General features: G+C 37.9%; 4 protein-coding genes across 10 annotated transcripts; 2 read left to right on the top strand and 2 right to left on the bottom strand.

The window, feature by feature from the left end:
* The first annotated feature begins 394 nt into the window (after positions 1-394).
* LOC107267943 (tectonin beta-propeller repeat-containing protein) lies at positions 395-6699 on the top strand. Its single transcript, XM_015740165.1, has 23 exons — positions 395-619; positions 703-885; positions 955-1107; positions 1195-1287; positions 1360-1540; positions 1625-1848; positions 1911-2114; positions 2222-2400; positions 2472-2831; positions 2901-3032; positions 3095-3251; positions 3314-3476; positions 3547-3650; positions 3726-3868; positions 3930-4278; positions 4339-4489; positions 4556-4755; positions 4863-5072; positions 5147-5248; positions 5303-5438; positions 5522-5713; positions 5791-5948; positions 6022-6699. Exons 1-23 carry the CDS (start codon positions 395-397, stop codon positions 6067-6069), a joined length of 4047 nt encoding a protein of 1348 aa, XP_015595651.1. The 3' UTR covers positions 6070-6699.
* LOC107267945 (cationic amino acid transporter 3) lies at positions 6700-12936 on the bottom strand. 3 transcript variants are annotated; one of them, XM_025085326.1, is made up of 13 exons: positions 12590-12936; positions 10598-10712; positions 9742-9796; positions 9414-9667; positions 9205-9333; positions 8874-9134; positions 8492-8775; positions 8186-8423; positions 8002-8104; positions 7761-7927; positions 7531-7697; positions 7351-7459; positions 6700-7271 (listed from the first exon to the last, which is right to left on the bottom strand). In XM_025085326.1, the coding sequence occupies exons 4-13, from the start codon at positions 9640-9642 to the stop codon at positions 7150-7152; spliced, it is 1809 nt and encodes a 602-aa protein (XP_024941094.1). In that variant the 5' UTR covers positions 9643-9667; positions 9742-9796; positions 10598-10712; positions 12590-12936; the 3' UTR covers positions 6700-7149. The 3 variants fall into 3 exon arrangements, with proteins under 3 accessions (XP_024941094.1, XP_015595657.1, XP_015595656.1); XM_015740171.2 differs by lacking the exon at positions 10598-10712; XM_015740170.2 differs by lacking the exons at positions 9742-9796; positions 10598-10712.
* A 142-nt stretch (positions 12937-13078) lies between these two features.
* LOC107267952 (general transcription factor IIH subunit 2) lies at positions 13079-15026 on the bottom strand. The gene is made up of 7 exons (XM_015740181.2): positions 14733-15026; positions 14473-14674; positions 14257-14385; positions 14006-14179; positions 13685-13941; positions 13342-13594; positions 13079-13279 (listed from the first exon to the last, which is right to left on the bottom strand). The coding sequence occupies exons 1-7, from the start codon at positions 14789-14791 to the stop codon at positions 13139-13141; spliced, it is 1215 nt and encodes a 404-aa protein (XP_015595667.1). The 5' UTR covers positions 14792-15026; the 3' UTR covers positions 13079-13138.
* Positions 15027-15751: 725 nt separating this feature from the next.
* Positions 15752-21992, top strand: LOC107267989 (platelet binding protein GspB). Of its 5 annotated transcripts, none has more exons than XM_015740241.2 (10): positions 15752-15893; positions 16558-16652; positions 16828-16970; positions 17059-17299; positions 17375-17541; positions 17612-17751; positions 17831-18046; positions 18131-18213; positions 18284-20590; positions 20673-21992. In XM_015740241.2, exons 2-10 carry the CDS (start codon positions 16598-16600, stop codon positions 20768-20770), a joined length of 3450 nt encoding a protein of 1149 aa, XP_015595727.1. In that variant the 5' UTR covers positions 15752-15893; positions 16558-16597; the 3' UTR covers positions 20771-21992. The 5 variants fall into 5 exon arrangements, with proteins under 5 accessions (XP_015595727.1, XP_015595729.1, XP_015595728.1 ...); XM_015740243.2 differs by having other exon boundaries at positions 17059-17293; positions 20673-21177; XM_015740242.2 differs by having other exon boundaries at positions 18290-20590; positions 20673-21177.
* The last annotated feature ends 101 nt before the right edge of the window (positions 21993-22093 follow it).

The raw sequence follows: 22093 nt of genomic DNA, 5'->3' as shown, positions 1-22093 counted from the left end.
AGTGTTAAAATAATTAATTTGTATCCAGACAGGTATTACTAAGTTATTTAAAAGATTTCTATATAGCAGTTAGTTCATATCTATTGGGCAAGTATATTTGTAACGCATGTGATATGTCTCTGTTGTGACTTTATTTATTCAGTCATTAGTACATATGAATGTAGAGTATAATACTCTATTTTTATAACGAATTTTACTTCTACATAAGTGGAAGACAGAATTATTGCTAATGTTGCAAAAGTCATATAGATATGATAGAACTGTTGTCTTATCTTACCTAGATAGGATATGGATGACACATTCTTTGTAACACTTACAGTTATAAGATTCATTTTTTATTTTTGACATCAAGTATTTATTAATGCTTTATTATTATTTAGGATACTGATTCACAATGCCAAGTTCTTACCTCTATGCCATTAATAATGAGGGTCGTGTCTTTGGACTATCCACATCTGGTACTATGTGGCGTGAGTTTATGTACCTGGGATTGGAATTTAAACAACTTTCTGCAGTGCCACACTTTATGTGGGCAATTGGTGGCGATCGGCAAGTTTATGTACATGTTCATGGTCTAGACATTCCAATTCGCATAAAGGAAGAAACTTATGAAAACGAAGTATGGCTTACTTGACATATATATGCACAGTCTATTGATGGCCAATGATTTTAATTCATTATCTTACGTTTTTTTATATCTAGAGATGGTTGCCTTTAGAAGGTTTTAGTGGAAGATTGTTACCAACAGATAGATATAATTTTTCAAATCAAGATGGAAGTGTTGACCGTAGTCGTGATAAAGTCAAATTACCTTCCATGGCATGGCAATGGGAAGGTGACTGGCATATCGAAACAACATTAGATGGACAACCATTGGATCATGATGTAAATTGAAAACCATTTTTTGGGTTCTACATTTTTTTACAAATTTAAAAGTATCTTTATTAACATCAGGGTTGGACCTACGCCGTCGATTTTCCTGCAACCTATACGACCAAGAAACAATGGAAATCTTGCGTACGGAGACGCAAGTGGGTTCGTTACAGAAGATACAGTGCAATGAACTCTTGGTGTGCAATTGCACCACTTCATAAGGATCCTACTAAAGTAATAATTAAATTTTCAAGTTCTAATTCATTCTGAACAATGTACTATATTATTTTTAATATCCTATAATACTTTGTGCTTTTTCAGGAACCATTTATAGATGTTGCCGTAGGCGGTAATCAAATTCCTGGAGGCAATCCCGGTGGACTCGTAGTTTGGGCAGTGACGGCGCATGGCAGAGTAAATACAAAATGAATCGCTTATTCTTTACAAACATTTAGTAATAATTCTTCAACTCCAAAATCTCTTCAGATAATGTTCAGAGTTGGAGTTAGCACAACGTCTCCCGAGGGTCAACGCTGGAGTGCAATTAAGCTTGCAACAGGGTACGAAGTATGTCAAGTGAGTGTAGGATTAGCTGGCCTGGTCTGGGCTGTTCTTTTAAACGGAAAGGCTGTAGTACGAACAGGTGTAACCAGAGAAAATCCAATGGGTATGTTTGAGATGAAGCATCAGCATTGTATAAAATAAAAACTCTTAATATTAATTAAACTATAATAACAGTATCTTTGAATAGGTGATGAATGGGCTGAAGTAGAACCGCCTCAGAAAGATCTTCGATTGGTCCAGGTGAGTGTCGGTATGGATGCTGTGTGGGCCGTTACTAATGAAGGTAGCGTATGGTTCCGGAAAGGAATTAAGGGCGAGATGAGTGGCGTTTGTGAGCAACTGGCTACTGGAACTGGATGGGTAGAAATGCTAAGTAAAATGGCTCTAGTCTCAGTAGCACCAAATGATCAAGTAAGAATCGTATAAATAGCCAAAATCTATTCTTTCCATACTTAAGTAAATTTTATCTAAAGGTCTGGGCCATTGGTCACGATGATCGTTGTCTCTACTATCGAACCGGTATCACACGTTCTGAATTAACTGGAAAGAAATGGCGTCTTATCAATGCACCGTTACAATTGAGTCGTGCCAGCAGTAATGCCAGTCTCTCTTCTAGTAATCGGCATAGCATGTGCGGCACGCCACAGCAACAGCGGCACCAGAGCTGGGGTTCCCTTGTGAGTTATTGATAAAATTTTTTTATATACAATTTCTTCCTTTTCGCATGCTATGGGAAAGGGTAATATTACAGAGAAACATTCTACGTATCTGCCTTATTTTTAAGAATCGACCACATAGCACCAGTGAAGGCACAGCCCTGATCAGGGACTGGGATGAACAGTCGAGATCTGCTCCCACACCGACATCCTTGAAGTTATGGCAACGTTCTACTGATGGTACCGTTCCCAATAATCAACAGCAAACATCATTCCAGGAATCTTACCTGAATGAAGCCAAGAAACGGTCACTACTAGTTGTTGATATGTAGAACGTAGACATCATTCTCAACGTGCTAATTTCATTTAACCGTTCAGGTCTGCAAATTCGATGGACATGGGTGATCTTACGGCAGCAAGCGTAGCCAATATAACAATTTCCAATGAATCCCTAGCTAAAAGTGGTGAATCAATAGTAGTGCCTGGTAAAGGAATGAGCAGTACTGTCAAAGTGAATCCAGCTGCCTGGAGTCCAGTTCATTCAGTTGGTTCAATGGTTGGCGTCGAAGCTCATCCTGAAACTGATGGTAGTATTTTCGATCCTGATCTCACTGGTGATTCTGGAGTCTACGGAGAGGATGAAACCACTGCTGCTATGTATTGGGCTGAGTGCGATGTTCTTTGGTGCAAGGTCGAAGCTGGTGCTTGCTTTGTGGATATTACTTCACCACCTAAATGGTACGATACTCTTGAATTTTATTAACAATATTAAATTTTACGTTAATATTGCATGCAATAACTTTCAAGGATTGCTGATGGTAATGGTGCAGTTTATGGAGAACTGGCAGAACCCTGGAGGATACGAATTCTGGATGAACTCAAAAGCAGATTAAAGGACCTTGACTTTGATTTATCCAAATACGAAAAGGCCATTGAAAAGTAAGTTTCTGAATATTAAACTTTACTACCGGTTTCAGGAACTAAGGATTTTTATTGCACAGATCATCCTGGGTAAAAAATGGTGATGCACGATGCAAACTTAAGGGCAGCATTAATTATGAAGACTGTATAGTTGAATTGGAATGGATTGGTAGTGATAGTGGCTCATTGGATTCTGGTACATTGACTATTCTCAATTCAGATGGCGCTACCACTAAGGTATTGAATTCTAAAATCAGTAGACGTAAGTAATTTTACTTCTATTATCTTTTCCACAACAGATGCAGTTTCCTATTTCGGAGATCGTCTGCGTAGTATGCTGCAGTGAACCAGGTAGCCCTAGGCTGGCAATCCACACACCACGTCTTTCCCGCTGTAAAGTTGTGCGACTCCAATTTGCTAGTGATACTGAAATGGAAGATTGGATGGCCAATCTTACGTCAGGTAATATCTCCTTTATCCAATAAATGGGATAATGCAGGAGTCTTTCTTCAACACTAATTGTCATCTTTAGTTACATGCCAGATGAACAATGTGTACGGAAAACCAGGACCTAATGCCATCTGGACAACAACTGCTCTAGGCGATGTTTTCGTTTATGATCCAGCGATAGCTGAGGTTTCTATAAGATAAAATAATTATAAAATTCAATCTTCTATACAAACAGCTAATTGCTATTTATAACAAATTCAGGCAAATCAATTCTTTGATGGAGTGTACACTCAGGAACTAGATGTTGCTGGTAAAATTCTACCATTCGAGAGTATACTCCAGAATGGGTTTGGTCCAGGCAGTGCTCTTCATGCATCCATGTGTGTCCACGACGATGCTGATAGGTAAGTCAAGTTTGTCCTATCTTTTCCTGAATAATTTCAATATCAAAGTCTTTTGTTCCAGAATTACGTTTAACCTAGTCTGCTACACTACAACAACCCCAAAGCAAAGGAACGTACCAGAAAATCACGACGTAGCCTTGCACTTCAATCCACGATTAAAAGATGATGTCATTGTCAGGAACACCTACGAGAATGGACAATGGGGCGATGAAGAACGGGCAGGTGGCAGTCCCATAAAGGCAGGCTCCGATGTCAATTTGAAAATCATTTGTGAGACTCAGGGCTACAGGATATTCATAAATGACAGTGAATTCACTTTCTACTGCCACAGGATACCCCCTCAGAACATCACACATTTAAAGATCAAAGGCCTTATCACGCTCAGCAATGTTCTATATAAATCAAGATCGGTATGTCAATAAATATTGAGAATAAACTAAATTATTTCATATTACACCATTACTTTGCAGGTAATCATTGAACCGATAACAATGTTTTGGCGACAGATGGGTGGACATCTTAAAAGAGTTGAGACATGTAGTTCCGGTATAACTTGGGGCATAGGTTATGATAATACAGCCTGGGTCTATACTGGCGGTTGGGGAGGTTCTTTCCTCAAAGGTAATATATCTTGTGATTGTCTCTCATACAAAATGTATTATATATGTATTTTTGTTTTAAATTCAGCTCTAGCAATTAACAATGGGGGTATTAACACAATGGTGGATACGCACAATTATTTTGTCTATGAAAATCAACGTTGGAATCCTGTGACCGGTTATACGTCTCATGGTTTACCCACGGATCGTTATATGTGGAGCGATGCTACTGGTCGGCATAAGAGAACGCGAGAACACACGAAACTTCTGTCAATGCATTGGCACTGGGTTAGTAGAGGATAAAGTATCATATTAATTACGAAAAGTAATTATAGATACTTAGATATATAATCTAAACAATAAAGCGTAATATGATTACTAAGTAATGTTTTCAGGTTTCTGACTGGATCATAGACTTTCATACACCTGGAGGTGTTGATCGTGATGGCTGGCAATACGCTACGGACTTTCCATCGCAATATCACGGAAGAAAACAATTTACGGATTATGTAAGGCGACGAAGATGGTTCAGACGATGTGAATTAACTACTAGTGGCCCGTGGCAAGAACTTGGGAATACCAAACTCGTCGATGTTTCTCTATATGTACGTTACTAATAAGTAGATTGTAGTAATTACAATATATAAGGAGGTATTTACTATTTTGTGAATTCTTTGAGGCAACTGGAGATCCAGGAAGCGACGCTCCCATCTATGTTTGGGCAGTAGCGGCTAATGGCGAGGCTCTATTTCGACGAGGAGTTTCTGAATCCTGTCCCATGGTAAGAAAAGGTATTCTGATTTTTAAAGAAATTATTTTTATTATCTCTTTTTAGGGAGTTTCCTGGGAACATATTCCTAGTGATCAGACTCTAGTAGGAATTTCATGCGGTCCCAATAGACAAGTATGGGCAGTTGGGAAGAATGGGTCCAGCTACTGGAGATTTGGGATAAATCCCAACAAACCAACTGGTGAACATTATGTTAATCGACGAAGTATATTTTCTGACCTTCTTGAATTAAGTCAATGAATGATTTTGTATTCAATCTTACAGGTGATTTATGGCAGAATGTAGAGCCACCTTCAGGAGCTCATTTAAAGCAAATCTCCGTAGGCAAGGATGTAGTATGGGCCCTAGACACAACTGGACATTTATCAGTGCGCCGCGAAATTCAGTCTAATGTTTTTCCAGAAGGAACTTATTGGCAGACATTACCAGCTATGCCTAACGATCCCATCCATATCGGTCATTATTCACAACTTTTGTATTTCTCCACAAATCTGCATACTTTTATGTAAAGAAAGCGCTTAATATTCTCCCAGACTCATCGGTGCTCACGGCAAAACAAGGCTTTCGACATGTATCAGTGGGTCGGGAACCTGGACAAGTATGGGCGGTGTCGGGAGCAGGAATCATATGTCGAAGAATCGGAGTGACCGAATCAAATCCTGCAGGAAACGGCTGGGCCACTGGTATCGGGGTAAGCATCTTTTTTTAAATTTTCTTTAGCTAGAAGGGAACTGTAATTAATTTATTTTTATCGTACTTGCTAGGCCAACTGGCAACACGTAAGCATTGGCGGTCTTGTAAACAGAAGGTAATAAATTAACAACACCGGTATCTAACTGAGAACAGTATTTATATAGAATGATTGATGGCTTGCCTAATTATATAATAAACAGAATTCGTATTTGGTGTGCCAATTTTGCCATTGCCATATCGTTGTTATTAATGACCTTGGTGATACCTTCAACTCTCATTAAATTCTAGTCTAGAGATGAATTCTGTGAATCCATCAATCATAGACATCATTTAGAAATTCATCTGAACAAAAAATACTACTCATAATGGAGTTGAAGTCACTTCCGGTATAAGGCATTATATTCCGAGTACTAGCTTTCTATTGTTATTAATTTATTTGAAAAAAAAATGCTAATGTCATACAATCGTAACGTTACATTACTGTGTATTTGAATTCATTATTGAAATAATCCGGAATTCGCGTGTCTATATTAATTGCAAAATAGTCATTTAATCGATCATACAAACCAATACTCTGTGTGCTGTGTGAACTTGTAAGACGTTCCAATAATGTAATTTCTGTACTAGCTTTAGTTCATTCACGCCATAATGGCACTTATAGTGTAGAGACGAATAAAGATTTTGTAAGTTAATAAGTCAAATGCAATCGTATTGACAGCTATGGAAAATAAAAAAAAGACTTACTGTGATTTACTTAAAATATATTATTTATTTGTGTATCATAAAAATATAACAGATTCTTTTTGCAATATATACAGAATGATTCCAGCTCGTGTCTGTCTTAGGACGGCATTATAAAATAGTGAGCGAAAAGATATACAAACGTCTGTAAATATTTTATCACTACACTTCAAACGTGATGATCGATCATTCGGTGTTGATTCATTGTCTATTTCCAGTTTCATGTGTTGAAAAAAAAGATTTGTAGTTAGTTTGACTTGAGATTCTAAATTATTCACAGGTTTTTCTCTTTTAGTTTCTTCTAACTTTTTCTTTCTGAGGCAGGCTCTGGAAGACAAATGCTTATCAGGCACACTTGCTTTTATTGTGTGTTAATTAACAGGGCTTCCGTTATCAGCATGATTTAATCCTTGACAGGGAAGATTCTTCCGAAAATATGAATAATTCAGATTAATTGTCTAAAACTTTGTACAACTACGAAATTTCTCGCTTATCTGTTGCGTTTTCGTTTCCATTTCGATTTGGTTGCGTTTTCCCTGAACACTGTGACTTATTCCATATAAAAAGTAAATAGCAAAACCTGAAATAAATCATCTGTCTGTATTGCATTCCTTTTTTGTTTAATATCTACTATATAGAAACACATCCAGTTTGCTTACCTATTATCATCCACACCACAAATCTTATCCAAGTGTACACATCTAATTGCAGCATCAGATATAGATTGATAAGGATACTAAGACAGGGTATCAGAGGCACTAGAGGAACCTAAAAGATTACCAAGAAGAGATTAATATAGGGAGATTGTATATAAATTAACATAAAATTATTTTATGTACCTTGAAGGATAAGTTTGGTTTCTGAGCTGGTTGTCTTCCGATACTAGCAATTATTAGTAACATAATTAACACCAGTAATGCTATAATCGCACAGTATATCACATTCCCAGAGAGTACTTGATCTCCTACGTAATTAATTAAGAATCCCACGGCGAAGACGATGATACCTAAAAGTTAAACAAAAATGATCTCCCTGACAGCACCGATATTGCTCAAAGATTTTTACTTACTGTACAGTAAAATACCCCACTTAGCAACACTCCCAGAATATTCTGTCGGGTGCTTATTATTGTTTAAATTAAAGAGCAGCTTGAAGAAACTCATTGGTGTTCGTTCCACAGGAATATCCATGGTCGAAGTTAACCCGTTTTTGTTTGTAGATTCGTTCTTCTCATACCTACAGGGTATAATATAAAGATACGAAGTACAAGAAGAATCTCAATTAAAAGATCATCAGAACATGAGGCTCACCTCAAAATGAGCACGGATATAGCTACAATAGTATAAGCTAAAAGTGTACCAATGGACATCATGTCAATTAGTTGCCGAAGGTTAAAAACAAGAGTCATGATACCTATTAAAAAAGATTACAAACAAGATATTAATTATTCAGATTTTTCGTCATAATCAACGAATACCAATTATCTATACTCACCTGTGAACAAACCGGATAACAGAGTCCCGAAAATCGGGGTCATAGTCCGCGAATGAACTTTAGCCAAACATTTAAATAGTATTCCATCACTGGCCATGGCATAAAGAACTCTGGGTAATGGGAACATTGCACCAAGAAGACTGGTGCACAGAGCAAAGATAGCTCCTATATTAACAATCCATTTGATAGCTGGCCAGCCAATTTGTTCAAAAACATATGGAAAAGGAGCATCTGCATTCTATAAGAGTATGATTAATTTATATTTGAATGACTAATTATAGGTTTAATTATATACGACACACCCACCTGATCATAATATGGCCACATCATAGTCAATACTGTTGAGATGCTAAAGTATGCTACAAAGATAACAGCAAGAGACATCACAATAGCTAATGGAATGTTACGCTGAGGATTTTTAGCTTCTTCCCCAGTTGTTGCAACGCCATCAAAGCCAACAAATCCATAGAAGCAAGTAGCAGCTCCAGCCATAACGCCGCTTATGCCAAACGGCATGAATCCTCCAACTCCAGGATTTTTTACAGTTTCCGGTATATCCTCAACGGCGATGGACCAATTTGAAGCATCAGCTGTATATGAATAAAACATGAGCATTTAATAATCAAATGATGTAATGTTAGGGATTAAGAATATTTTCGGATTAGCAAAACTCTGGGAACCAACTGACCTTTAATGGAACCTGCCACGAGGACTATCGCGATTGTCACTAAATTGATAGTAGTGAAAATATTGTTAAGCAATGACGATTCCTTGACTCCCACGCTAAGTAAAATGGCAAGAAGTATAACCATAGCAAAAGCAAAGAAGTCTGGATACTCTGATAAGAATGAGATATCGATAGGCATTGCATCTCTAAGTGCCTTTGCCATGACATGATTTGTCAATGCATCAATATAGTTACTTAAGCCTCTTGCCACGCTGGCAGTACCTAAATAATTGCAAGTAAGATAACAATTTTTCCAATTTAATACTCGTCATTTTTCATTTTAAGATCTTACCGATTACATACTCTAGGATTAGGTTCCAGCCTATGATGAAAGCTATAAACTCCCCAACGGTAACGTAACTGTACACATAAGCAGATCCAGCTTTTGGAACTCTGGAGGCAAATTCAGCATAGCACATTCCTTAAGAAAATATAATTCGAATTAATATACATTCCTTGATAACAGAGTATGCAAACAGTGAATGAAAATATTTTAACTACCAGCAAATGCAGAAGCTATTGCAGATATCAAGAACGACAGACAAACAGCTGGTCCAGCTGTTTCCCTGGCGACACTTCCAGCAAGAACATAAACACCTAGACCCAGGGTGGCACCTATACCCAGTGCAGTAAGATCAAACAGTCCAAGGACTCTGTTCAGTTCTCCTTTGCCATTCTCATCTTCGTCAACCCGCCGCCGTGAAAAAGCCATCCATAATTTAGTAGCCATTCTCAAAATCTGCTTTCCCAGTCACCTATAAATACATGACAAATTTCAATGCTGTGTTTGCTCTTGGATTCTTTCAAATTACATTGAGATAATGCTCACATTTACTATTCTTATTGCACACCCATGTCTATATCCTCCATATATATTGTCTTATCTAGTAAACAGTAATGATTAACTTTCATTAGCGTGAATTTACTTGTAGCCTAACTGAATCCCAGAATGATGTCTAGAATGGTTGTTGATAAAAGTATCAATTTTTGAAATTTCTTTTGCTCTGTCAGAACAAAGTAAAAGAAATATTATTTGATAACGTTGTGGAGCTCTAATATCTCCTACATAGATATATTACGTGCAAAAAATATTTTAGAAAGTAAAGGGTCTGATGAATATAAGAAGGGTATAGTTGGCGCGCTTAGAAAGTGATATCACTTGAGGAATGTAATTGCTGACAATACCTAACGCAAGAAATAATAATGAAACATTCCAATCTATCCATAGGAATGATACAAGTGAGAGGATCCTAGATTAAAGCAAAAAATACCTGTCTTTTTTTCTTTTTTCATTCTTTCATAGTTACTACACTTTCTATATCTCATTTTGTTTGCACGGAACTCGTTACAGTTTATTACTGCTAATTCCTGTCCAATAGCTAGTCATTGTATATTCTCATTTTAGTTTTTTTTAGTTTAGTAGCGAAATTGTTGTGTTCCAATGGCTTCAAAAAATTTGTGCAATACATCACGTGCCTACCTGCTACCGATGCGGACTGTGACCCAACGTGACCCTGATATTTGACTATACTGTGTACTACAGTGGCTAGCAATGTCAATTCTAAAGTATCTACATACAACTCATTTACCTTGTTCCATATAATATATTGCGCAACACTTTGTAATCTTTTTTTCATAGGTTCATAATATAGTATACACAATACAGTATAACCCAGAGTACATACATATACAATTCAACGTGGTCCATTGTAATTTCCTTTTACGATTACCTGTATTTAGTCAGGTATGTTTGTATGTGCTTCTTATTGAATGGTATTCGGCAACAGATACAGACTCGCTCTGAAATCCATTGGAAAGTGATTACGCGACCGAAATGTCCTTTTTAGTATGCGAATCCTGACTGCAAGAGGGAAGAACTTGTTCCTCTGCAGTTTTATCAACGAATTAAACAATGTATTCATATGCATAATTGCAATAGCCTATGGTTTAGATTAGATAGTTATGCTTTAGATTTCACATTAGACAGATACGTGTAAAGTATGAATGATAACAACTACTTACATTGTACGTTCACTTATGTTTATAATTTCAATTTTACGCTCTTGTCTAAATTGTAAAATTATGTGTACTCCCACTGAAGGAAGATATTGATATTAATTTGAAAATGAGAGTACAATTAATGATAAGCGCGGAAATGGCACCGGAATGTATACACGTATTGCGTAGGTCGAGACTAGTATAATATAAAAATTCAACGAACACGATTTCCAACATCGTAAAACTTCCTTGACTGCGTTTTCTCTATTAAAGATTGCTCATGATGACATTAATTGCAATTTGCAAGTAATATAAATTGATATAAATTATTCTTAATCAGCTATAAAGTCTCAGTGATGTCTGTTTACATTATCGCATTTAGGATTATAGATCAACAGATATATTCATTGTATTACTGATCATTCTATTTCCACGTCGCAAGATATAATGTTGAGTATTATTCCCTAAGATTCCAGGTACGTCATGGTATTGAGAACAAAAGCCAATTATTTCCTTGATTCACAGCATCATAAAGGCCACATAATTGCTACTTCTGGAATCCAAAACGCGAATTCTTGTGGAGTTATAGCAGCGCAATATGTTACGCAGTAGAAAACTGAAATTTACGCATGAGGGAAAGGACACTGAGATAGTTCCATAGCTAAGCCAGTTAAATACAATAACGGTAGAATAGTCTATCATAGTAGTTCGACAGGTTAATTAAGAATTCATTATACGTATGATTTTATACAATAAATGAAGCACGCTCCTTATAAATTAAAGAATTACACATTTAACGACATTCAGTCTCGCGGCTCTAATCAGATTATTTAACATGAGGTAGACAATGTGTAGTGTCAATATTTACGAAAACAGTAATCAGTTTTATATATGGTGTACTTTAATTTAGTCCACTTCAATTTAACACATTTTTTAGCATCACGATCCAGTCTCGTGCATTGTGGAATTATAAGTAAATTAAGGAGTGATGAGGAAATATCGTGAATATAAATTTTCTCGCTTTTCACTTACAATCTTAATCAATATAATTTACTTAAATAGTTATTCATGTCGCGCATCATACTTACAAGTAATAGCACAAATAACTTGAACACTAAATTACTATGAGCAAATTTGCAAAAATCGGGCGGCGGATGGCCTGAGTATCTATGAATACTTCTTAATAGTTTACAAGCAGGATTAGTTTTGATTATATATGTAGTTTGATAGTAGAATACTAATGATTGATATGTTTACTACAATCTCCATTAATACAGCAAGAGCAGTAACCGCACTATATAAGGAAAACAGGTACGCCACAGTCAGATAGTGATTCCAGTCTTTTTCTCGTACAACCATTTGTCCGACTTTCTGTTGTTGAGATGACAATACATCATCTTAGTTGTTATATGATTGAAAAATGAAGTATGAAATAAAAATAAAAAAACTACGTTATTGATCATGACTATTCAGATATTTACTTTTTTTCTCCAATCAACTACAATTATGATTGAAGTGGTAGAGTAGAGATATAAAATTGTAGTCTTATAATTGTTCATGTAATGTTATTAGCAACGCGTGTAGAGCAGAGACGCATTATTAAAAATTCACAAGTGTCTCAAGGTCATATATTTATTTAGTTAATGATGGCTATATTGGAATTGAGAAATAAGACTCACTGGATTTGTAATGAAGATGATTGCCAAATAAAAACTACTTCAGGGCCGACAGTGTTATGTTGTTGCAAAAATGGTGGAATCCTGATGTAGGTGAAAGAAGTTGTCTCGTTGCGACACGACTGTAGGTCACACGAGTAGGTCGAGAACACCGGAACCGGTCGCGGCAAAGGTTGGCCGCGAACTAATAACGCGATATAATATCGTCGCGTTCACCTGCGCGCCTTTCTCATGTTAATAAATTTACTTGTCTCCCACCATTGACAGAAGTATAACTGGAAAACGCAAAGCCAAATGCGATACCTATTTTGATGAGCTCGTTATTATCTTAGAACACCCTCGCTGTGTATTTTCCCTTGAATGTTTTAAGAGAGTAACAGTATTAGTGGTGGAAACTGTAACAGGAATATATGGTCAATTGAAATATCGACATCCAGAATGGTGAAGGATAAAGAGGACAGTTCATCGATGATCAATTATAAACTTCCCTTGTACATAGTTTGTGTGATCTTTATTTCTTTGATGATGATTGTGATCTGTTTTCATTAGGTACTAAGTCGCTGGTAAACTATCAGCATTCTTCAGAAATGTATCAGGATTATTTGCACAGCCCGGACAAGTATGCAAAGATTCATGGATGAAAATCTCACAGTCCACACAGAAAACGTTCATGCACTTGTCGCAGATATATACCTAAAAGTAGATCCACAGTATATTGATGTGTTAGCAAGTTATAATGTGATGATTGGACGTACCTTTTTCTCGGTGTTAGAAAAACTTTTCTGGCATCCGAAACAAGAACTTGGCGTATTAGATTCGTATGCGATCTCGCGAAATGGTTTCACAGGGAATAAATAATGGTAGGAGCGTGCTAAGTGTGGGGCAGATACTAAAGTCAAGCCACAAGCTCGACATTCTACTGGCAGTTCGCAATGCTTGCTAAGACATTGAGGACATAGATAACCAGTCGACATCAACCTACTGGACTCATCTGTACTTTCGGCATGACTAAAATACACTGGATGTCAGTAATGATAATTTTATGAAAATTATAATACATGGTTGAGATAAAAAATATGTGCGCAATTGTGTAATTACCACATGCAAACTGTCATGGCTGCATCAGTAGTAGAATTATGAAGAGCATGGTGAGGAAATCCCATTTTGACCAAAGCTGCATCGAGTCGGGTTGTAGCTGGTGGAGGATCAATGTGTGCATTCAATTGTTCTTTGTAATGTTTATCATCGAGAACTACGCTGTGTTCTCCACCAGTAGCTGACGCAATACGTTTACAGACACACAATTCAGCAGCCAATCCAATTACACTGCAGCGTACTCCTTCAACCTTCATAGTCTAAAACTCTATATTATTAATCCATTTTTGTTTAGAATATATTTTAATTTATTCTTAAGCATACCTTAATTAATGGATTAATGTCACCAGGATCACAAGTAGTGAGAGATCCTATTAAAATTAGAATCTCTCTGCTGGCATGAGATGGCAATAAACGTAGAGATTTTAGTGCCAATTCTAAGGAGTTTTGTAAAGATGGTTCACCTGTTAAAGCGGTATGTTGCAAGTTCTGCAATTCCTAAGCATAATCAATGATCATTGATAGATTAATTCAAATTTATATTCATATTATTGGTATTGTAAGAAAGTAAATACTTTAATGTGTTTCTTGGGATTTCCAGTTAAATCACTTATTTTTTCTGCACGCTTGTTCCTTGTTACAATGATTCCCATTTGACTTATAGGGTTCTGATAGAAGAACTCGTCGACAAAGTCTTCCAAGAGCTGAATCATATACATGTATATATTATTTAAACATGACTTGATTTGTAGAAAGAATAACATAATCCTGAATATTTTGAATATACAAACTTTTATAGAACAAAGTAAACGGGTAGGTTTTAAGTCTTGGTTCATCATGGATGCAGAGCAATCAAGAATTATAAAAAGGTGACGCATCATCCCAAGTCTTGCACCACCTTTTCTTTCGGACTGTCGTTTTCTTTTTGCTTTATGTATAATATCTGCGACAGATGCCTCGAGCATGCCATGATCGTCCTCTTTGATAGCTTCCCTAAATAATAGAATCTCTTAAGTTTCTTTTCTTTCTTGACATAGCCTATATACTGTACCATGTTTTCTCATAACCAGTCTCCCAACGATATTCCTTTTCATCTTCCTCCTCAGCCATAATAAATGTCTTTTTTGAATAAAATGAAACTAAAACCACAATTAACTAAGATAATATTTAATAAAATGTCTGTTCTGTGACAGCAATTATTTCATTCCATTTTATTCTAATTTAGTAAATCTAACATTGATGTTGTTTATGTCCATATACGTCATTGGTCCTACCAATAGGCTAATAAAAATATCACTAAATAAATTATAAAACATATGGATATTCAAATTATTAGATAAGGAAAAGTAACTTCCTATAACTTAATTAATATAAGCAAAAAAAAGTTTATCGTCTATAAACATTCCAAAATTCGGAAGTCTTTATAGATACTGAGGACGGTTATTGTATTTTTCATCTTCAATATACTTTATATTTATAATGACGTAGTACAATCTAAAGCAATTAAAAATACAAATATCTTCCCGCGAAAAATTAAAAAAATAAAAGTTAAAATATTTCATAAACATGTATAAACAACCCTTAATGTTAAAAGTACTTGTGCTTCCGGTAAACGATGCGGGAGATTGAAAAATCTGATATCTCGTCGTATAATTATTCACAAGCTATTAAATTGTTATGATACATATTACCAGTTTCAGATTTTAAAAAAAAATTAGGACTTATAATTGGTTATACTTAATAAAAGAACGTAACTCAGGTATCCAAACATTATAATGAGTATAAATATATAAACTAATTATTATTCCCGGGTGTGGACATTGTAAACCCGCTGAAATCCGGTGTCTATGGCGGTAAATATAAATATCCAAGAATGAATATACTTATAAACATAACCTCCAACCCTTTTCGTTCACTAAAATATGTACTAAAAAAAAGAAACTCAATGTGCAATACTTCAGAGATAGTATTTTCGCAATGCAGTAGGATTAAATTAGCAAAAAATCAAAAGAAATGAAAAATATCGTAAAAATGCAGAACGGAACGAGTGTTCCCGCGAAAAGCGCGCGTGTCGCGTGGCGATTATCCGAGTTAGGTGGCAGCACAGTCGCAAGACGCGATCACTGTTTTCGTGGCGCGTTTCAGCGCGTTTCGTGCCGCTTGTACCGAAATCCCGAAGGAGCAACTTATATTTCGTGGAAGCCTGAAACCAGTAAGTCATTTTTCAAAGGTTACAAATAGTTTGAGTCAATTCCCAAGGGCTGGACAAGTACGTTTGGAAAATGTCCGTTGAAAAGGATAACAGGAAGTGGTCGGGGCCTCTCTGTACTCTACGCAAAGCAACGAGAGCCATCTTGACGATCATCGGCTTGCTCGTGGCGGACAGGCCAAGAAAACTTCAATGGCATCCACCGGGAATGTTTGCGATTGCTAGCGACAAGCCCGTGCCCTCTAGCTGCGACGCTATCTCGTTTTTAACCGCGTACGGTACTTTTCATCGCCACGAAATTAAAGTCTCTATTATCAATTGCTGAACTGACCAGGACGAGCGCGCTTTTTCACCTTGGGTGTATCACTTGAATAGAGTGCCTTCACGAGATCTTGTCTTGCACGGTTTTTGTAGGAATATAGGTTAGTTTACGAGACGCTTTTGCGATAGTATTGTTCAATATATATGGACAATCTTGCTAGTTTCTTTATCGCGCTTAACTTGGCTGAATAATATTTATTTCGCAAATTTGGCACAATTAGTATTCTTACCGTTTTATACAAATTTGGTGTTATTGTTTGAAGATTTTACAGCTTTTATGTTAATAGCTCGCTTTGGTTGAAAAGAGATTACTTTGGTTCATGGTTGTGAATCTATTATGTTACAGGCTACTTCAGCGGCAAACAAATTTAGCTTGAACAGGCAAGATGGAAGGAGGTGATGGCCCTTCGGCCATCAGTAACAATCCTGTTACCATCAAAGGTACATAATGATATTTTGGTGACTTTGTTTTAATGGAAGCTTTTGTATTTGTATATTTGCTTGTTGTTACTACACTGGTAAAAAGAAACAAGGTACTGGTGTAATAGTAGAGTTTAAAATTGAATGTTACTATTGGTTTTCCCATTTTAAAAAATTTCTATCTATTTTATTACAGTGGCACAAGAAGAAATGGGGAAATTAGATGTCTTGGTTTGTGGGCAATGCCATTCGGTTTTCCACTTTATAGAGGAATTCCAAGAGCACCGTAGTAAGGAAGGAGCTTGCTCACAAGTCTCACACTTTCGTGATAACAGCAATGTTCGTAATACTTTTCCTAGATCATCTTTTTACATTTGCTGAATCAATGTATGTTGTCTGACAATACAATTATTTACTTGTATTGCAGAATGAACAGAAGGCACAGGTCTGGGCATTTCTGTTATGGAAAGATACCCAGATTCAACAAGAGGGTTCGGATCGAGACAGCGCCAACTCCTGGAAATTGTATCAAAAGTGGTGTAAAATGGATACACATATTCGAGATTCCTGGATAGCAGCAGGAAAGACTATTCAAACTTTTACAAAAATCAGTAATGCCAAGATGCAAGATGCTCCACGCCCTCAATTGCAAACAAATGCTGGTGATGGTAACACTGCTGCTCCTTTCTTTCTAATCTCATACGAGCTTCATAATGTCAAATAATGTGAAATTATACTTACAGCTGCGAAGCCTGTAGTAGTTCGTAAAGTCATTCGAAATGGACAACCGGAAGAAGGAAATGAGAAGAAAGATGTAGCCAAGCTAGAACCAAAAACTACCAAGAGCACCGAAGGCGAGGTTGTTGTTAAAAAAGACAAGCCACGACTAAAACCAACTGTAAAACCAAAAGTAATACATCATCTTACTGTACTAAATAGTCTGATCGATATATATCAATCTGATGTAAACAAATTTTCAGATTAAACCTGGTAAGATCACTGGGCCTGAAGATGGTGATACAAGCGACGAAGAATACGTAGTCGAAAAGATTTTAGCTAAACGTTTTAATCCAAAGAAACGCTGTTCTGAATATCTACTCAAGTGGGAAGGATTTCCGCAGTTAGTACTTTCTGAAATACGAATAGGCACAATGAAAATAAAAAGGAGTACAAACAAGTCGACGTAATCTATGTTATAGTGAGCACAATACTTGGGAACCTGCTGAAGACATGGGAACATGTAAACATCTTCTAGAAGAATTTGAGAGAAACCTGGCCAAACAAAAAGAACTCAAAGCAGCGCAGCAACAGGCCAATGCAAAATCTGCTGCTGCTGCTCGGTCCCAAGTCGCGCAAAAGACAATAATAAAAGCTGAACCAGCCAAACCCGGACCAAGTACCGCCGCCCAAGCAGGGTATACTTTTTTCTTACGCTCCAATCATCAGTATCCATTCCATCAGTAACAATCACTTATAAAATAATCGATAAAATATTTTAGAAGGCCGATGCGGTCAAGCAAATCTAAGGCCATGGATCAAGTGAAACAATGGTGCGGTTCCATGAAGGACGAGGACAATGAACGTGAGTACAGAATCCATGAAATAAACGGTAGAACTTGTTTATTTAACCGAACTGTTTCTAATAATCATAGTTTTAGGTAAACGAAGAATCGACTATTCCGATAGCGAATCCGAAGATGGAACTACTGGAGGTGGTAGCAGCGCCGCAAAACGGGCTAAATCTGGTGACACTGGAAGCGATGATGATTGGACTGGAGAATCAGAAGATGAACGTATTATAGGTCGATCAGACGTGATCCAGAGAGCCTTCAACAGAGCCAATGCACAATCCAATGGATCTAATCGATCTGGATCAGATTTAGCTACTAGTCTTGGGCTTCAATCTCCAGAAAATTCGAAATCCGGTCAGACTCCAGTCCTCGTGGCGAATGCGAAGGGTGTCGTTAAAGTCGATCCCAAACAGATGCCTAACTTGACTTCTGGTGTTTATGTAATGTCCAGAAAAGACGGAATAATAAAACTCGACTCATCGCCCAGCGGTAAATTGGCAGTAAAGACATCAAGTGCAGCTCAGGGTGTTCTAATGGTTCCTAACCGCGATGGAACGGTCGTGAGGAAACAGGTGATCGGTTCACAACCTAACAGTACCATAACTCCTGTGAAAGTGGTGTCGAAACCAGATGGCAGTCAAGTAGTAACTCAGATGAAAGTAATTTCCAAAGGCGTTTCGAAAGCTGGAGTCATTGCTCCAAAATCTGAACCGATAAAGATCCAACCAAAGCCAGATCCTACTCAACTGCAACAGATTCATGTAGTGACCGCCGTACCCAGTCCGATGGGAATCCAGCCTAGAATGAGTACAGGAATCAGACCCAGTCCTGGATCAGGTCAACGAGATACGCGTCCTCTTCTGCCAAGACCTTCACTTCGTGCGACAACCCCTACGAGTGTTCTAGGCGTAGGTGGAACGCTGAGAACACCGGTTAGAGCACCAGCTCCAAGACAATCTCCGGGTCAGGTAGCTCAGCAGCCTAGACAAATACTTCAAAAGCGAAGTAACGTTGCTGGCCAGAGCCCCGGTACCGCTACTGTCACTCAAATCAGGCCAAAATTTACAGTAATCAGCTCGCAGTCTAAACAGACTCAGAAAACAACCGGAAGTCCGACACAGGCGAGGCAAAGTCCTAAAATGGGAACTGGTAAACCACAGTCGATCCTGTCTCCGCAGCAGAAATTATTAATGGCTAAGAGAAAAGCTCAGGAAGCAGCTGGTATAACAAAATTAACTGGAAGAGGTTTACTAGCTGGTGCTAGAGCGACTGCAGGTCGTGGAAGAGGGAAACCAGTTGACTCTACTCCGGGAAAAGCTAAAGAAAGTAAATTAGCTGATGGCGATGGTCTCCATATGGAGTTCCATGAAGTGGGCTCTGAAGAAAGTAGCAGCGATGGTGAACCGGATATCCCACCAGCTGAAACGGAACCTATAGTTCCTGCAGAACCCGAAAGTCCACCTAGAGCATTCACCCTGTGTCCTCTCACCGGTCGGATTATTGGTCCTGACGGTGAACCAGTGGAACAATCTGCGGAAGAACCTCAACCAACTCCTACGCCTACTTCACAACAAACTCCAATCACTTCGGAATCTGCTGATCCTGCAGTTGCTTCGGCGGCAGCTGGTACTGCCACTGAACTGGTACTACCCTCCTTAGACTCGCTAACCGAAAGTGGTGGCATCATGAGGGTTGAAATGAGTCCTGGAGGAACTACTGGAACCATCGTCCAAACAAGCGAATCCGCACAGATCAATCTGTCCAATGTAACAGTGGCTGCTCCCGGTTTACCTTGTCTCGACGACGGAGCAACGACTACGACAACAGCGCCGACTACAGTAGCGGTTACAGCAGCAGTATCTACATCCGAATCAACCTCCACCGAAACTACACAAATGAGTTCCGGACTCAGTACTGTATCAGCTACCAGTTCTGTATTATCTACTGGGGAGATTGCCAAGCAAGAGGAAAAACCAGATGAGCGTAAAGTTACGGAGGACACATCTAACCTAGTGACCATCACCGGGGAGGACGGTGTCGTTTATCAAGTAGCTGGTCATGCAGAAGATGGTCAGACTCTCCTAGTCACACGTGGAGCAGACGGTGAACAGCAGTGCGTTTACGTGACCACAGAACAGCAAGGCGATGATGGTCCAGTGCTCACCCTGGATCACGCTGTAGCCGAAGCCGTGGCTCAGCTTATCCCAGATCAAGTTAACCTGGCATCACAATTTTATGTAAAGGAAGGTGAAGCTGAGCCTGCCGAGAATCAGATGGTCATGTCGATTATGGAGAATAGTGGAGCTGCAGTAGCTACGGCACAAGAGGATAACGACGCACAGGCTCAAGTCGTCGCACAGGTCGTACAAGCTGATGAGCCTACACCAGGTATAACCATATGCTCATTCGAAATATTCTAATTTATCCGACCCCAAGAAAATATGTTCAAATTGTATTTCTCTTATCACAGGTGGTACAAGACGAGTAGTTCTTTTACTACCCGACGGCAATCTGATGATGACCGAGGTCGACGAGGAACAGTACGCCGCCCTGGAACTGGACAAGTGAGGAGTATTCGTTATACATCAAACGGAGAAGTTATAGTTGCGCGAGTAAAAAGTCTTCGCACAATATTCGGGAAAATTTTGTATATATGTAGAGATTTCCCGTATACGTGTTACGATCGTAAAAACCAAGGCGATGTGGGACGAGTGATCGTTATTTGTCGCGAGGTATTCGACCGTACTCGGATAGAGACAGAGCTCTGTGTGTGCGTCAAAAAGAGCAAGAAATGAAAGGAGAAAAGTTTGACGAGTCAAAAAGAAAATTAAGCAAAGGGATTCGCGAAGAACGTCAACGACGTCAAATCTACGAGCTAGATTATAAATATGTTTTAAGAGATCATGTCTCGCGGTGGAAAAAAACGATCGATATGAAAAGCTTTCATCTTTTTTTTTTAAATTTTCTATATTTAATTTATGACGACGACAGAGCCGGAAGTGTGATGCGAGCGTGCTTTTCGTGGACGCGCGCGCATGCGCTTCAAATAGAAGCAAGGAATATTATGCACCCTCTATGGAAATATCCCATCTTATCTATACGCATCTATATTTCGCAACAAGCATTGTATTTTTTAAGATAGTCTGTAATCGATACCTAGGGTTTTATATTTTTTTTTCTTTTCTCTATATATCTCTCTCTCTGCCAGATGCATGTAACTCGCGTGCATGCCTTTTATTTTTTTTTCTTGTGCCCTCGACTTCTCACTCTTCGTCTATCTCCTGGTTTTGCCCTTTCACAACGGTGCCGAGTGGCATGAAGCCACTCGTTGCTGCTAGGACATATATTAGTGTTATCTATTATAACGCATAAGCAAAAGAAGCTTTGTACGGTTTTCTGATTATGAATGGAAAAAAATACAAAAAAAAATGAAAAAGAAATAATAGGAGAAACACAAGTAATACTGACAAGCGGAGTAATCGTGTACAAAGTAAGGAGGACTCGTGGGGGAATTTCGAAGTAGCGTAATTCTAAAATAAATTTAATTATTTCTGAAGGAAGCATGGGTTTCTTGTCCTTCCGCTTCCATAAGAAAAAAGAAGAAAAAAAAACTAAAATGGGTTCTTTCTGCCCCACATCACGAAACTGCAAAAAACACCGTATAGCCAGCGACGTAGCCAAAATATAAAATCCTAGCGTTTTATCTTATATAACTCTTCTGTACATAATATTGTCACCCTACTTCTTTATATAAAAATTGTTTTCAAATAAACAATACGTACGAATCTTATACAGTGAAAGTTGGACAAATGAATCATGTAAACGATGATGCGATCATTTTAAAACAAGAATGATCAGTATCAAAGTTAACCGATGAAGGAATAACTCGTC

The sequence above is a fragment of the Cephus cinctus genome, unplaced genomic scaffold (genome assembly GCF_000341935.2).
Source record: "Cephus cinctus unplaced genomic scaffold, Ccin1 Ccin1_scaffold0462, whole genome shotgun sequence".
Lineage (NCBI taxonomy): Eukaryota > Metazoa > Arthropoda > Insecta > Hymenoptera > Cephidae > Cephus > Cephus cinctus.
Note: the sequence above shows the minus strand (reverse complement) of the source record. Positions and strands in the feature narration are given on the sequence as shown.

Excerpts from the sequence above, each read along its gene's own strand:
- LOC107267943 (XM_015740165.1), top strand. The coding sequence starts at position 395 with ATGCCAAGTTCTTACCTCTATGCCATTAATAATGAGGGTCGTGTCTTT. Across the intron at positions 620-702 it reads AAGAAACTTATGAAAACGAA|AGATGGTTGCCTTTAGAAGG; the intron begins GTATGGCTTACT and ends TTTTATATCTAG. Across the intron at positions 4,490-4,555 it reads GGGAGGTTCTTTCCTCAAAG|CTCTAGCAATTAACAATGGG; the intron begins GTAATATATCTT and ends TTTTAAATTCAG.
- LOC107267945 (XM_025085326.1), bottom strand. The coding sequence starts at position 9,642 with ATGGCTACTAAATTATGGATGGCTTTTTCACGGCGGCGGGTTGACGAA. Across the intron at positions 9,135-9,204 it reads AATCCTAGAGTATGTAATCG|GTACTGCCAGCGTGGCAAGA; the intron begins GTAAGATCTTAA and ends GCAATTATTTAG. Across the intron at positions 7,698-7,760 it reads GTGGGGTATTTTACTGTACA|GTATCATCGTCTTCGCCGTG; the intron begins GTAAGTAAAAAT and ends TTTAACTTTTAG.
- LOC107267952 (XM_015740181.2), bottom strand. The coding sequence starts at position 14,791 with ATGGCTGAGGAGGAAGATGAAAAGGAATATCGTTGGGAGACTGGTTAT. Across the intron at positions 14,675-14,732 it reads ACTGGTTATGAGAAAACATG|GGAAGCTATCAAAGAGGACG; the intron begins GTACAGTATATA and ends TCTATTATTTAG. Across the intron at positions 13,280-13,341 it reads TTTCTAACACCGAGAAAAAG|GTATATATCTGCGACAAGTG; the intron begins GTACGTCCAATC and ends ATCTACTTTTAG.
- LOC107267989 (XM_015740241.2), top strand. The coding sequence starts at position 16,598 with ATGGAAGGAGGTGATGGCCCTTCGGCCATCAGTAACAATCCTGTTACC. Across the intron at positions 17,752-17,830 it reads AAGTGGGAAGGATTTCCGCA|TGAGCACAATACTTGGGAAC; the intron begins GTTAGTACTTTC and ends TCTATGTTATAG. Across the intron at positions 18,047-18,130 it reads AGTACCGCCGCCCAAGCAGG|AAGGCCGATGCGGTCAAGCA; the intron begins GTATACTTTTTT and ends AAAATATTTTAG.